This window comes from Vespa mandarinia, chromosome 19 (genome assembly GCF_050613455.1).
Source record: "Vespa mandarinia isolate Hongniang chromosome 19, ASM5061345v1, whole genome shotgun sequence".
Lineage (NCBI taxonomy): Eukaryota > Metazoa > Arthropoda > Insecta > Hymenoptera > Vespidae > Vespa > Vespa mandarinia.
In genome coordinates, this window is record NC_140828.1 from 3,444,968 (window position 1) to 3,461,297 (window position 16,330).

The window sequence follows — 16,330 nt, forward strand, 5'->3', positions numbered from 1 at the left end:
ATCGCAATTGTGTTACTACATCGAGTATAATCCTTTGTCAAATTAATAATATTAAATCGCTCGCTGATGAATCTAAATAACAATACAAAAGCGTTCGAAATTTTGTTCGCGCACATTATATTTCTGTCAGCCTGTCTTTCTGTTTTTTTTCTCTTTCTCATAGCAACGTTTCTACAACAAGAAATGTGTCTCTGACAACGTTTTAGTTCGGCTGAGGTTAGGAATCGCCGCCTTTATGATAAATTTTTCGGTTACAGCGGTTTATGTCAAATGAAATGCGCTTTAAGAGGACCGCTGTTCCGTTTTGGACTCTAAAACAAATTCTTATAAGGTAATTACTCGGCATTGATTTCTATGGAAATATAATATAATAACTCTACAATGGGATAATATTTAAAGGTAATATGTAAAAGTTCATATCGATTAGTGATTCGAGATGAAACGATCATTCGGATTTTACAGGCTATTGTCTAGTGCAAAAAACGGAGGTGGTAAGAAAGAAGCATGTGCAAAAGTGGCGAAATTCGAATCATGCCAGTTGGATCCTTGTACGTTGGATCCATGCAAACCGGAACCGAGTGTAATTATTATTGGGGCAGGAATGGCGGGGTTATCAGCAGCGCATCGTTTAGCGCAATGCGGTCTGCAAAAATTTACGATACTGGAGGCAACAGATAGGTAAGACTCTGTCCACGATATGTCGATTTTGAATCATAATTTTAGATGGTGACATATAGTTCATAAATTGTTAATGGAATAGGTACGTATTATGGTAATGAAAACTAAGATCATGGATATTAGAACTAATGGTTATTCGTACTCGCATTTGATACATTAACCAACTGAACTATGTATATGTATCGTTCCGAATCTCAGGCCCGGCGGTAGAATTCATTCTTGCTGGTTGGGAGATGTCGTTGCTGAAATGGGAGCAACCTGGATAGAAGGTGGAAGCGTGACAAATCCTGTTTTTACTCTAGCGGCACAGGAAGGACTTTTAAAGGCACCCCTCTCTAGACCCGAACCAAATCATGGACTCTTTTGTACCAGCGATGGTCGAGCGATCGATCTACCGGTCAGCATCATTGCTTATCATACCTTCCGACAGATCGAACAACAAGCAGCGGCTCTCTTCTCTTTGGGTTGCGGTCGTACCCACGGTACGTTGCTGAATTTCATGGGCGTCAGAATACAGCAAGAGCTACACAATTTCCCGGAGGAGCAACGGTACAGTTGCGATGTACCTTCGTATATACAGGGTGGACCATTTTAATGGGGACACCTTGTATATTTTTTCTTGATTGTTAATAATTAAAATTTATATAAGCAAACTAAAAGATCCGGGTGTTCCTATTTAAATATTCCACCATGTATGTAGATATTTAGGCTAAACATCCACTTTAGATGTTATCTCGGTGTATTATGACGAACCTAATGACGAATTAATCTTAAAGGCTTAGTCATTGCTCGCATTGTGAGAAAAATTCGTTCCCTTCGTTCTCATATTTCAGATATGACGCGGCTAGGGTAATGTACGGTCTAACCAACTTCATTAGATGCCGTTGCGGTGACGATCTTTCTCTGGTCTCAGCCGATCAGTTTGGTAGTTACATAGAGATACCCGGTGGAAATGTAAGAGTGCCTCTTGGATATGTCGGTGTTTTAGCACCATTGCTTAGAGATTTGCCAAGCTGTTGCCTCAAGTAAGTTTAAATTCAAAAAAAAAATCGATCAATTGCGGCTTCCTCTTTTCTTTTTCTTTCTTTTTGTTTTATTTATTTATTGTTTTCGTTTTTTTTTTTTTCAGATACTGTAAACCAGTGAGTTCCATCAGGTGGGGTGTCATCGATGATTCCTGTCCTCGTGCTATGGTAAAATGTTGCGACGGAGATGAATATCCAGCCGATTATGTCATCGTAACTCTATCTCTTGGTGTACTGAAACATCAACACGACAAACTTTTTTGTCCTGCTTTGCCACCTGAGAAAATTGATGCGATAACGAAACTAGGGTATGGATACGTTAACAAGATATTTCTCGAGTATGCTAGACCTTTTTGGGTTTGGCGAGAAGGAGGGATCAAGTTGGCATGGTCTGCCGACGAATTAGCGGATAGATGCGACTGGGTTAAAGGTTTTCTCGAAATTTTTTCCGATTCTTTTTGATCCTTGAACGAAAAGATAGCTTTCGACTTTTAGGTATATCTTTCATCGAAGAACTCCCAAGTTCGCAACATGTATTATGTGCTTGGATATGTGGCCGTGAAGCCGCAGAAATGGAACTATGTTCCGATGAAGAAATAGTCGATTCTATAACGCGTTTGCTCCGGCAATTCACCGGTGATCCAACCTTACCATATCCAGCTAATATTCTCAGAAGCAAGTGGTGCTCCGACCAATATTTTGCTGGTTCATATAGTTACATGGCTATGAATAGCACCGTTAACAATCAGTGTCATCTAGCCACTCCTATTCCAGGTGCTCATAATTCTTACCTTCCAATAAATTTTCTTTTCAGAAATAAGATACAGATTTTTCCGTTCTTTATCCAGGTACGTGCGAACCGGTTCCACCGATTCTTTTCTTCGCTGGAGAAGCAACGATCCCGGGACATTATAGTACCGTGCATGGTGCCAGACTTAGCGGAATACGTGAGGCGGAACGAATAATTCAATTGACAAAAAGATATGGTGGTCCTCCTCAAAACTCTCCGTGCAAATTGTGAATGCATTTGTTCTTTTTTTGTTTTTTTTTTTTTTTATATCCAATATTATTAAATCAGTATATTTGTATGCTTGTATATTTATATACTAGTAAATTTTATTTTAAGGATTTTTACGAAATGGAACGACACGGATCAATCAATCACATTATTAAATCCAGATAACATAAACAGCATATATTTCAATAATTATTTGATAACAATGATAAAACAGATAATAGTATTAGTATAATAGTAATATGGATACGAACGATGAAGCACATTCTGCACGTTTCAATTTTTATTATATTCCAGTGGTCCCCATCAACGAACATAATCTAAATCATTACCATGAGTGGCAATATTTCGAATATGCTATATGAATAAGTTTTCGTTATTAAACGACAATTACGAGCTTGATAACCTTTAATAAAACTTAATGTACAAGCTCTCATAAGGAATAATCTAGCTACTTGTTGAGCCGTTCTACGAGCTCTAACTTATTTCTACGTCTATCGTTGTTTTAATCTCGGTGCTACATTTTAACGAGTGTTGAATTTGCATCATTCCGAGCTATATTATATTTTTAAAGGATGTCTAATAGATTACATACACAACTTACACACGATATATATATATATATATATATATATATATATATATATTGCGTATTAAATATTTCGGTGGGCAATAATACACAACCAAGTTCATAATAAACTATTAAAACAATAATAAATTATAATAACATTTAGTTACCGTTTCAAACAAACTCGTTACTTCGATCGTATCTGACACTCTCTTACATACATACATCGTATAATTTAATTATTTATAATATGATCTCAAAAAAAAAAAAATATATATATATAAGAGAAAATAACATATAGATATTTTTTATTAATGATATGTGAGCATTATTATACTTATATATCGTGGCAAATTATGTGCAAACATATCAGAAAATATCAATAGGAACTGTTAGTGAAAATATTCGATTTCGTCACATTGATCTCCATCCATATAAAATTAATTAAACTATTTCATAAATCTTTACGTTATAATATAAACGATGATTGATTAAAATAATACTGTTAAATTATTAAAATGTCGACTTCAATAGGATAAATCCCACATAAAACGTACTAATAATTTTGGAAGAAAAAGAATTTCTAAAGGGAACAAAAAATGACTTATACGAAGAAGAAATAAAATTATGATTGATTACAAGTCGCTGGTGCAAGCGATCTGCAACCACGAGTTATTTGAGCGCGCCATCACTTGGAAACCGAATGCTCTTCCAATACTTCATCGGCTCTCTGCTTAATCTCCTTCCATGAGTAGAGTATATCACTGCTCTCGCTCATCCGTGAGCATATTGCTAAACGAAGAAAATATATATCGTTTATCTTCGATGGAACCAAATGAATATTTCCAGCGCCATTTATTCTCTTCAGAAGAGCCTCGTTCACATCATTAGATGCCTGTTATCATTCAATCGTTAAATTAATCTTATGATATTAATAATAAGTACTAAGTTTAATCGATCTTTTTAAATCTCAAACTATGTTCCAACGATCGTATTTGAACAATTAAAAAAATTGTTAAGTTTAATTTTCTTAAAAGTTTATTCAAAAAATTTACCTTCAATCTAAAGCAAACTAATCCAAGAATAACTTCAGCAACGATTTCGAAACGGGAATCGGAGAGAACAAGTGCTTCGAATTCATGAGCTTGAGCAACGTGTGATCTTATATATTTCTGTAGATTTTCTACCCCGTAGATTCTTAAAACGAACCAGAGTTTAAGTGCTCGGAATCTACGACCGAGTGGAATTTGCCAATGCTGAAAGAAATAAATTCAATTAAAAAACAAAAACAAAAAAAAAAAGAAAAAAAAACTGTTTAGATATTCGTACGATGATTAATAAAAGTCATTGAAAGAACAAAAATGAAATATATTTACTCTGTAATCTGGAGCTGATCCTTGCATTTCGTGTTGCAGGTACAATGGATCGACATTAAACGTGTTAATGACGAAAGTTGGATCCTTAAACCACATGGTGGAACAGTCAAAGTTAACCAACATCCATTTGTGTGGATTAAAATTAAATGAATCAGCTTTTTCGATGCCCTTCATTAAATAACGAAATTCCGGACAAATGAAAGCTGAACCTAAATGGAAAATGATCGTTATTTCAAGGTAAAATTAATTTCAGTCTTGTTATCGATTATTATACGTACAATCGTTCATAGAAATATTCAGATATTTTTTTTTTTTTTTAATTATATAAAACTCAATTTGTTTTAAAACAAACAATGACCTCTAAAACGTGAGCATGGAACTTAACAAAAAATGTTCTCTTCTTTTTATGAAAAGGTATTATAATGAATCATGTTAAAACGTATTAAAACGTATAGATAAATTTTGCAAAGGGATACATTCTTATGAAATTACCTGCATATGCGGCGTCTACATGTAACCAAACGGACTCACGATTAGCTACTGGACCTAATTCGTCTAAGCGATCGAAAGCACAAGAACTTGTTGTTCCTAAGGTAACAACGACCTATGAAAAAAAAAAAAAAAAAAAAACAAAACAAAAAAAAAGGATATCTCAATGATATAATTTTTGTAGGAATCAATTATCTTAAAGAAACTTACGTAAAATGGAATAAGTCCTTTCTCCTTGTCTTCACGAATAGCCTCTGCTAAAGTCTCGCCACGTAGTTTGTTTTTTGAATCGACCTTCAATAGACGGAATTTTACGCCACCGAGAAGACCAGCTCGTTCGACCGAACTATGTGCTTGACCTAATTGAATATCACATTTGTGATATATTTTTCTTCTTTTTTTTTATGTTTCTTTTTTTTTTTTAATTAGCCGAAAAAAATTTATTACATCTAATTTGATTCTTATTAATATAGAATTTCTACGATAAATGATTTTCTATAAAGGCAACTTTTATAGAATTCTAACTTTGTATAGTTCGAGATGACTAATGAAAACGAGAATATGAGGTTTGGGTTGGAAATAGTCCAGTGAAAAGGTTCGACTAGAATATCTCGGCTAGAGTGGTTATTATAGGTTGCCATGGTGACAAAGTGCCGTTTGATGAAGTGTTTCGACCCCATACACGCCCTTGTCAAGCTACTTCATCATCCCTCCCACACACCTCTCTTTCTCTCTCTCTCTCTCTCTCTCTCTCTCTCTCTCTCTCTCTCTCTCTCTCTCTCTCTCTCTCTCTCTCTCTCTCTCTCCCGCTCTACCTTTGTGCCAATTGTGTTGGGCCATTGTCGTTGAAAGCATAAAAGCATTATTTTTAATCACGAATAATATTCCCGGAAAGTGTCAAAAGTGATATCGAAAGAAACTTACAGGATCCGTAAGCCATCATTTTCCCAATGATCTCGTTGTCGGTCCATTCAGGATGCTGCTCTTTAACTTCCTTAATTTTCTTAGCTTTGGCTCCGAGCAAAGCGACTAGAGTTGCCTCGCTTGCAGTTCCCTGTGTTGGATAATAAAACTTCGTAAAGTGATTTCATTCTATTGCGATCATACTTTTCGAAAGAGATAAGAAAAGGATTTACCTGAATAACACCACCACCTTTGCCACCGCTACAAGCTAAAAATTCTTTCGGTAAATCCAACATTTGTCCTAACCAATCGAGCATTATCACTTCTAATTCCGTACAAGCTGGGCTAGCCATCTGAAGAAGCAAAAAAAAAAATAAATAAAACAAAAAGAACATTTGAAATTGCCAGCGGAACGAAAGTCGTTCGAATTACGATCGAACAATGACCTATTGCAAAACCTACCCATGTAAATCCAATGCACGCAATAGCTCCGCTCAACATGTCTGCAACAATAGCTGGATATGATTGAGCCGTGGGGAAATAAGCGTGAAATTTTGGACTGTGCCAATGAGTTACCTATAATGAATGAAGATATAAATGACTATTCAATATTTTAATTGATATTTTAATGATGGCAAACTATATCAATATATTAATCTATTTAATTTTTATTTTACGATGAAATAAAATATATTTCACGTTTGAATTTGTTCGAGTTGATTTTTTAATTTTCATCTTTAAATAACGACACGTATGATGTGTGATAACTTAAAAAGAAAAAAAAAAAGAAGGAAAAAGAAAATTATTTCACTCACTCCTGGCATGATCACTCGTTCTACGTCACTCATTATATCCTCCCATTTTTCCGCAGTACGAGGTGCTTCTGAGGGTAAAAGTGGTTTCATGTATCCCGGTTCAATTGTCGGCAAAACCCTCCTAAAATAATTTACAAAAGAATTATATTCGAAAGAATAGAAATTTTCTTTTTATTCTTTTTCCATGCTCACGATCGTCAGAAACTATTCGATTCTCGATCGTGTTTTTCAAGGTCTCCTTTCAAATCAACATTTAATTGTGAAATCAGTAAACGTTCCATGCGTACTGATCCGGTTTTACACATTATACTTGTTTATAAATTAGTGAATAATAAATCTATAATGAATATTTTTTATCTATTAGAATCAACACATTTCCGTTAGTTTATTGATTATGCTTAGCGATCGATCAAGGACTCGAACATCTATGAATTGTCACGGGAGAAAAAAGAAGGACGAATAACAAAAAAAAAAAAAAAAAGAAATCGAATATCAAGATTTTTTTCTATTAAGAATAAAACCAACCTTTCTCTGATATTTTCCAAGTAATTAGTGATGTATTCTATCATTTCTTTGGCAAATTTTTTAAAGTCTTCGGCTTCCATTCTTGCGTATTCCTGTAAAAGAATTATAACAAATTCTAATTGAAAGAAATTTAAATTTTTAACGAGTCGATTATCCAATTTATAAAATTTTATTAAATTAAAATAATGAAATGATTATGTATTAAAATTTTCATAATATTATTGTCACAATCTTTATTTCAGCTACTACAAACTTCAATGAAAATGTTTCACATTCTATTCCCTCTCTATCTCTCTCGACTTTTGTAATCTCTACGTTGAATCCTATAGAAAAAAAAAGGGGGAGAATTGATTGATAGAAGAATGTGAAATGAGAGTTTTGATATTCATCGATATATATGGATCGTGTATCTACAGTGAATAGATATATATTTGTAAAACGTTTGGAGAGCCTTCGTATTATGCTACATCTCTCTTCCTCTTTTTCTTACTCTGTCTTTCTCTTACATACTCTCTCTCTCTCTCTCTCTCTCTCTCTCTCTCTCTCTTTCTTTTTCCTCTCTCTTTCTCTTTCTTTCTCATTCTCTTTCTCTCTCGCCACTCTCTCGCCACTCTCTCCTTCTTTTTATCTCTTTTTCCTCGCACACCAGGAACACCATATAAATCGACCATATATGACACTCATAATTGGCAAGTGAGTGGCAATGATCTGTCGGCTTAAGAAATGTTACAGGAGGTAGCAACATGTGCGTCGAACAAAGTGTGATGCGAGTATGCAATGTAATGAATGGAAGGTTTGAAGGACGGAAGTATGAAAGAAGGTATAAAGTATTATATATATGTATCGTTATATACAAAGAGAAGTTATATACACATATACACAAATATATATATATATATATATATATATATATATATATATATATATATTAGAACGTAAGATTCGATCATTCCATTGTAGAAAAGTAAGAGTAATTCTTAGTCCTTGTCTATCTCGTGAAGCAACGTGACCATGACTCATTTTTATGAAGTAACTTTCCTTCGACTAGTTTTGCGTCTTAAGATCTTAGACTTCGCGTATGGCAAGAGACACGAGTTACAATGATACGAGAACGTCTTTAACACTAGAAAGACCGAAATTTAGTATATACTTATATTGCCCAAACGCAGTCAAAATGACAGTATTGTGAACGAATGACTAATGTGTTTTGAAATTTGTTTAAAATTTATTTTTAATATTTTTTATATTATTTACAGTTATATAACAAGTTATTAGTAAATATTAACAATAAAAAAAAAATTCTAAGAATATTGTGTCATTATATACATAATCGTTTCTCTAATTGAAATTAAAAAGCAGAAAATAAATAAGAAATTAAAATAATTATCTTGGGCAATCTAGTGTTAACAATATCTTTTCGGAAACGATTAGTAAGTTAAAAAAAAAAAAAAAAAAAAAAGAAAAGAAATAATAAATTAATAGTGAAGCGATATTATTATTTAAAAATATAATTTTAATTACGTTTTGTTAATTATCGTCTCGATATTTTGTCAGAGATATGCATAATGATGTGCATGAGTCATCGTAGATCGGGAATTTTGTGGGCTTATAACTTCGTTGGAATCGTGACGTCAGTGACAGGACTCGAGCGATCGAGGAAAGTAAAGTAGCGAGAATTATTGACACAAAGAGAAAAAAGAAGTATCGGGTCTTTCCTCATAGAATTTCCTTCAAGATAATAAAAAACAATTAAGATTCAACTGACTCATGTAACGTCAACAGAGATTTCAGATATTTATATTACAACGAAGACATCAATTTCGTATATATCTAACGATCGATACTTTTTGAATTTTTTATTTTTAAACTGTCTACTCAAACGTCATTTTCGATAAATTTCATTCTGTTAAATGTCAAAAGTAAGAATTTCATTATTTATTACGTTTCTAGTTATATTCACGTATACACGGAATACTCAATAGCTATTGCTCAACTTGATTACATTCAAGTTTTTATAAACGCAAGAAATAACTACATACATGTTTTTTAGTTCTAATGATTTCTAATTGATTGAAAATATTTTTGAAATTTATTCAATGACATTCGATTAAATCGTTGTGTAATTATGTAAATGAATTATTTTTATTCATTTATTATTACTTTTAATTCTGTCAAATAGTGTTAAGATATAAAATTGAAACATGAAAATTTAATATTTTATTTACATATTATACGATATTTTCAAATGTTAAATAGAATAAACGTTATCGAAGTATCGTTATCGTTAATTCGAAACTCAGTATACTTCGACAAATCGATTTATTACACATTAACATCCGTATACGATTTTATGAAACGATCTATGAAAAATCATGATCGAGGACACAATGTTTAAATCAACACGCGAGATCTCACAACTAATCACTCAACAACGGTCGACGTACGAAGCAATTACCGCACAATCACTTTTTACGATCGAACGATGGATCGATGATGTAATTCCTTGAAAAAATGATCCCGACTGATATCGGGTGAAAAAGATTACATATTTAAAATATTAAACAAAGGTTAATATCTACGTTTAATACTCGATGAAAATGATAAATGTTATTTTTTTAATAACTTTCGTTCATTAATTGATTAAATGAAAATAAACTGTATAGATATAAAAAGTATTGACAGATAACATTTGAACCTATGGCCTAAAATTGAAACGAATGATTTTAATTTATTTCTAACCAAATATATTGGATTATATATATATTAATAATTATGATACTTATTAATTTCTAAATTTCATTTGAAATGATTGATATATGAATAATAAATATTAATGTTTGTTAAAACTTACCCAAAATTGTGATAGCACGTGTACGCTGTCGTTCACAGATAATATCGTCAATTGACGAGAACAATCTTGAGAGAAGATAAGAGAGTTGATAGAAGAGCTACGGGAAAGAGTATCGCGAGTCGTTGTCGCATGGAATTGTCAGCCCATCGTTTGCCGACGTGCTCTTTATGTAGCACCCCACCTCTCGAACTCGACGAAAACGGCGAGAGCGTTGAAAGCGCTTTTCGAGCACAAGACCTTTCCACCAATCGAATGGCTTTACACGGGGATATACCCTTTCCATGTCCCTGGCCATCCTCTACCTCCCTTCTCTACCTCTCTTCATTGAGATCGATAACGAAAACGGAATCGATACAATTGTTTTTCTCCACTTTCTCTTTCTTTACTTTATGTTATGATAAATTTTATGTTTAACAAAAGTAATATTGTTGATAACTTTCTTAATAATGATTAAATAAAATTATTTTTTGCGATAATAATATTTATAGATCCAAGTATTTATAGATCCAAGTTCATGTAGAATTTTGGATTTGGTTTTTAATTTATATAAATCATATGTGAACAATTATATTATATGTAAACAATTATATTATATGTAAACAATTATATCATTGTTTATGATCTTAGTTAAAATGTTACATTCCTAACAATAACTTGAATCAAAATTTCTTATAATTTTATTTCAAAAGTTAATCGAATTTAGAATTATTTTAATGATTTACTTTAATGTCTAATGTTATATATACAATAATAGTAATGTTCGATATATATATGTAAATGAAATTTAGATTACAATATATATTTATGTTATTTTTATTTTATTAACGTTAAATAATATTAAGCAATAAAAAAGAATCTGTTACATGAGTTTTACTTTTTGATCGTAATCGATGATCTATTTCTCGATATATATTTCTTTTTTATTTTCATTAAATTCTCTCGATTTTCAGTGAACCTGCTTTTCAACAAACGAAACTAATTCGACAAAGATCGACTCATCTTGATTTTTCCAATCGTTCGTTCAAATCTAAGTTTCATATGGCAACGCCGTTGAAACTAACACTAAGAACAATTAACAATACAATTTCTTTTAACAAAGTATATTTATGATAGACGAATAATCGCATAAGTTCAAACGATTTAATAGAATTTCAAAATGTAAAGCTGCCAAGTGCAGTAAGACAGGAAATACGATTTCAAGTCAGAAATCAAGGAACTATTGAGAGCGACATGATTGAATTAGAACGTATGCATTCAAAGATAGTAGTCATCAGGTTGGAAAATTTTTGCTTTCTGATTTAAAATTAAAAAAGATCATTGCCGTCGTTTTCTATCTTTCTTCTTTATTAACCATTATAACTTTTCATGTCTTAATAAATAAATTAAATGCTTGATCAAATAGGTATCAAAAATTTCGAACAATTTTAAAAATTTAATTAAATCTAAAGATGAAATAAAAAAAGTAAAAATAAAGGCAATTCTCAAAGGAATGATCTTTGTAAAGAACTAGCAACAAGTTGAAAGCGAAATGAGAAACCTGTAGCTTCTGAACAGTTACGTTCGACGAATTCTCGAATGTAATTGAACGATAGATTAGTTTTTGTCGTTCCTTCGCTTTCAAGTTAAATCGATCTATAATACTTTATCGATTTTTTACGAAATGTAATACATACTTTCCATATAACAAATATAAAAAAAGTAAAGAGATAATTATTCTATAATCACAATATCATTGAAAATCTCCAAGGATCATTTTATCTTTTTTAATATTTACAAGTAACAATAAAAAAAGAAAAGTTCTTCGATAGTATGATCGTTAATTTCAGAAATGAAAATAACTCTTCTCTTTTATATCAATTGTGAAAAGAATCGCTCTTGGGAAACGTTAATTCGCCTCGAAAGTGGATCGAGCTAAGGAGGTAAATCCTAAAAGCTTGCGGAAGAGAGAGAGAAAGAGAGAGAGAGAGAGAGAGAGAGAGAGAGAGGAGCTTTATTTCCCATTGGAAAAGAAAAGAGAGACGAAGTAGTCCAGCAAAGAGACTCGGAGATTTTTCTTCGTAACTTTTTTCTGACTTTTCCACTCTCTCGGACATGCTCAAACGCCTTCGTTTCTCCCGTTTCTTTCGAGCGTTTTCCTTTTTTTCTCATTTTGAAGCCAAAGAACAAGCGTAAGTTTCTTTCGATGAAGTGTGCCGTTGTCATGGTTACCATCAACTAGGATAATCGACAGGACGATTCTTTTTAGTTCAAGATATCGTATCTACTTTTACATCGATTTAAACATTACATAATATATATATATATATATATATATATATATATATATATTATATATATATATATTATATATATATTATATTATATATATAATATAATATATATAATATTATATTATATATCATTATATATCATCTGGTGATTCTATGTGAAACATCCTGTATACATAATACAATATCATATAGATATTACTGGCATTGACTTTATGAGATAATATTTAAACGTAAAATAAATAGAAAATAATTTTACAAAATAGACTTGATAAAGTTAAATGCTTATAATTATAATAAAAACTTTAATTTCAACATTTGAGATTACAGGTCTTCTATACGGGTAACTATGAGATAACGCGACTGTTAGAGAACTATCGGGTCAGGAAATTGTCTTTTGAACAATTTACCCGTCTACATTGAAGAATGATTGTTTCTTGAAAGATTGTAAAAACTTGTTTACGTAAAATTCGTTTATATATAAGTCGAAAAATAGATAAAATAATTTCACATGTACTTTTGTATTTGTTCACATTGTCAGAAAGATAGTAATCAATTGAATAAGAAAGCTTATTATACAGCAGAATTGTACCTTTTATTTTTCTCGGTCACTCTAGGGAAAAGCTATCGGGAAATGCGATGAATTATGTATAAGATTCTGGTACTAAAGGGAACGTTACCTCGACTTAGGTACTTTAGCAATGTCGAGATGCGGTTAAAATATGATTCTTATTCTTGGAAGTACCTAACGTCATAAATTCTGCTCCTTTTGTAAACTTTGAAAATTATAGGATATTATGTCAATAAATGTAATTGAACGAATATAAAGATATAATTAGAAATTTTATTCACAATGAAACCATTGACTCTAAGAAATAAGTTTTGCTTTTTTGAAAGATTTTATTTTTTATCAGTAGGACAAAGGTATCACATATTTGTGAGACACAAACGTGAAACAGGACGATAGGACAGATAACGAATAACATTGATTTAATAATATCTTTGATTTTTTTTATGGATCAGGTTTATTCGCATGTCTGTAAGTAAACCAATCCGTTACTTCGGGATTTCGAAAAGAGATCCTTTTCTCGAGAAGCTTGTGAGATTCCAAAGGTTCCTTAAATATTTCTTTGTTCCTGAACAAAAGTAATTTGATTATTCCATTTGCCTGTCTAATGAGTTAATGTAAAGATATTTATGATTGCATCGAAAAATGCTGTCCAATTTATATAAAAGAATATATCGTTTTTTTTTTCTTTTTTTTTTTTTTTTAATAATTAGAAAAAAGATATAAATAAATAAAGTTTCATTTACTAATATTTTTTAAAGGGCAAAGGAATCGGTCGTTTACAAACATAAAATCGCAACAAGGATATAATAATCTAACGAGGATTGGACGTGTCTTATTAATTTTCCGCGTTTCTTACTATTTTGTCTTTATTTTACTACTTGGCCCAGATATCCAAAATTGTATCCAGTGATTCAGTGGCATCCAACATCCACACGAAAGACAATAAAGACAGGCAAAATGCCATATGTGTAGCTGCATTTTCCTTAGCCAGATAATAAGCGAATGTCGTCACAAACGAATAACGACTCAAACCTATCGTCGTGTTTAACCATAGTAACTAAAAATAATTGCAAAAGATAAGAGTCAACGTATTGGAAATTACCTTCAAAATAAACATAGAAATATAAAATAATTTCTATATAAATAGAAATTATATTTAAAATAAACATTTATATGTTATATTTAATACTGATATAAGCTTTAGTACATACATTTGGTATATAGATTATAAGTACTTTTTATTACACTCTTACCCATTTACTTGATTCTTGAGTTAAGCAATATATTACATGCATCAATGGTAGCCAAATAGCTCGAGTTACAAGATTTGTTGCCAAAGCAGCCACCAACATCTTTTCGATAAAAAATAATCAAAAAATAATGTAATAAAACGAAAATGGCTAAGTTAAAAATATACTTTACCTCGTAAATATAAAGAAGTTGTATCGGTGGTTCTTTTAATGATCTTGGCCAGAGTCTGTACTCAGCAACAAGACATAAAGCCGAGAAAACGAAAAGTATCGAAGAATAAGACGGATCAAAAGGTGGATTATTTTCCTCTTCGAAACACAAACCGACTATACATATGTGTCTGAGATAAGTGTACATTCCTGCTGAAACTATAGCTACCCAATGAGGATTAATATATCCGACGTATTCCTTGACGGTGTCCATATTGTATATTAAGCTAACGTGTTATCATTTAGATCTACCATCAATTTCGCCGTCAATTAAACATGTTACCGGAACATGTTAGTTAGGTTACTGACATACATAAATGTCAACATCAAAATTAGAGAGAGAGAGAGAGAGAGAGAGAGAGAGAGAGAGAGAGAAAGAGATAATAAACAAAAGATAATCATTGAGATTTAACAAAATCGTCGTCGCAGTTTGAATTTCTTTCTTTTATAAATTTGAAAAATCGGAAAGAAAGTAGTTTATTTCGATAACTCGAGATATCAGCAATGTCGTAGATATTCCTTGGATATCTCGACTTTAGAAAGAAGGAAAAAATTGCTGATGGAGATGTCCGTCGATCTCCGTAATGGCAAAATTGTTTTGCACGATATGGGCGTTGATGCTGAACAGCTTAAATGTGTCCATTTTTAAAACGTGTTTCGCCAATGCGATAGAGGACGATTATGGTGAACCCTTAATCACAGGACCACCTATCACGAGTTTTCTCTTTGCTGCTGGAGTCTACATCATCGTGGTTAAATCAACGCTTTTTCCACAATCCTTTCGCAAACCTAATCCAATATTACTTTGCTTTTACGAGGTTATTTTACTTGAACTTAGATTAAAACGATTTTTCAAATATTAGATTATTCAAATCTTTCATTTTTTTCTTTTTGATTATTTAGTTTCTCACGACAACGTTCTTCCTGGAGTTCTCGATTGCCTGCATCTGGACACCCATCGATGTTCTCATGCTAACCTCTCTACCCAAGGCCATTTGCCACGTAACGTAACGATCTCCCGTTCATTCCGTTGATCGCATTTGTTGCGATAACAATTAAAAGACTTCGCTTACCTTTGTACGCGCTTGTGTAAGCGTGATCTCTCTCTCGCTTTTTATATTTTATTCTCATGCTCTCTCATAAGATTCCTCGATAATAGACTCTTCAAGATTATGGATTTAACGAGGCCGCCGAAACCTTCGTAGCTAACAAATCGTCTATGGCAGCGCTTAGTTACGGAACTGCAACGACCTTCTTCTTACTTGCATTGCACGTTACTAAAACGGTCGACTACACGATACTTACGTATGTTCCAAAAAAATTTACGCCAAGTAAACATTTACGCTCATTGAACAAGAGAAAAAAGAAAATAAATATTGTCGATGATTCATAATAATTTACACCACGTTAAGAATATATTTATCAATAGTCTTTGTGGATTCAATATCTCTATCGATTCATTAATTTTTTATTAATACAATTGGATAATTTTTATGAAGATTTAAAAATTATTCCATTTGCTTTTTTAATGATTATTTTCAGAGACTGTGGATTTACTTGCTTTGGTTCTTATTTGAAAAATAAACTGTGGCAGCAAATACAGAGCGAACTTCCGAAAACAAAGCAAATTAAAAAGTGTTCGTGTAAATCTCGAAGGAAAAATCGCAGTAAAAGTCGTGGCAAGGATCCCAAATTATAAACATACGCATGACGTATAATAAAATTAAATAAATTAAAAACTCTCACCCGAAAACGTAATGGCTTTCAATTTCCTTTCCCCTCTATTT

General features: G+C 32.0%; 4 protein-coding genes across 4 annotated transcripts; 2 read left to right on the top strand and 2 right to left on the bottom strand.

The window, feature by feature from the left end:
• The first annotated feature begins 173 nt into the window (after positions 1–173).
• On the top strand, positions 174–2,884 carry LOC118449327 (peroxisomal N(1)-acetyl-spermine/spermidine oxidase). Its single transcript, XM_035883768.2, has 7 exons — positions 174–331; positions 463–678; positions 877–1,227; positions 1,512–1,703; positions 1,808–2,133; positions 2,199–2,477; positions 2,552–2,884. The coding sequence occupies exons 1-7, from the start codon at positions 264–266 to the stop codon at positions 2,722–2,724; spliced, it is 1,605 nt and encodes a 534-aa protein (XP_035739661.1). The 5' UTR covers positions 174–263; the 3' UTR covers positions 2,725–2,884.
• A 640-nt stretch (positions 2,885–3,524) lies between these two features.
• Positions 3,525–10,375, bottom strand: Ddc (aromatic-L-amino-acid decarboxylase). Its single transcript, XM_035883754.2, has 11 exons — positions 10,246–10,375; positions 7,395–7,486; positions 6,870–6,990; positions 6,517–6,630; positions 6,288–6,407; positions 6,076–6,205; positions 5,362–5,510; positions 5,155–5,266; positions 4,663–4,871; positions 4,342–4,542; positions 3,525–4,181 (listed from the first exon to the last, which is right to left on the bottom strand). Exons 2-11 carry the CDS (start codon positions 7,472–7,474, stop codon positions 3,975–3,977), a joined length of 1,443 nt encoding a protein of 480 aa, XP_035739647.1. The 5' UTR covers positions 7,475–7,486; positions 10,246–10,375; the 3' UTR covers positions 3,525–3,974.
• A 3,109-nt stretch (positions 10,376–13,484) lies between these two features.
• On the bottom strand, positions 13,485–14,833 carry LOC118449324 (uncharacterized). Its single transcript, XM_035883764.2, has 4 exons — positions 14,506–14,833; positions 14,337–14,435; positions 13,940–14,140; positions 13,485–13,648 (listed from the first exon to the last, which is right to left on the bottom strand). Exons 1-3 carry the CDS (start codon positions 14,755–14,757, stop codon positions 13,958–13,960), a joined length of 534 nt encoding a protein of 177 aa, XP_035739657.1. The 5' UTR covers positions 14,758–14,833; the 3' UTR covers positions 13,485–13,648; positions 13,940–13,957.
• A 294-nt stretch (positions 14,834–15,127) lies between these two features.
• LOC118449325 (uncharacterized) lies at positions 15,128–15,554 on the top strand. Its single transcript, XM_035883765.2, has 2 exons — positions 15,128–15,361; positions 15,447–15,554. The coding sequence occupies exons 1-2, from the start codon at positions 15,128–15,130 to the stop codon at positions 15,552–15,554; spliced, it is 342 nt and encodes a 113-aa protein (XP_035739658.1).
• Positions 15,555–16,330: the final 776 nt, after the last annotated feature.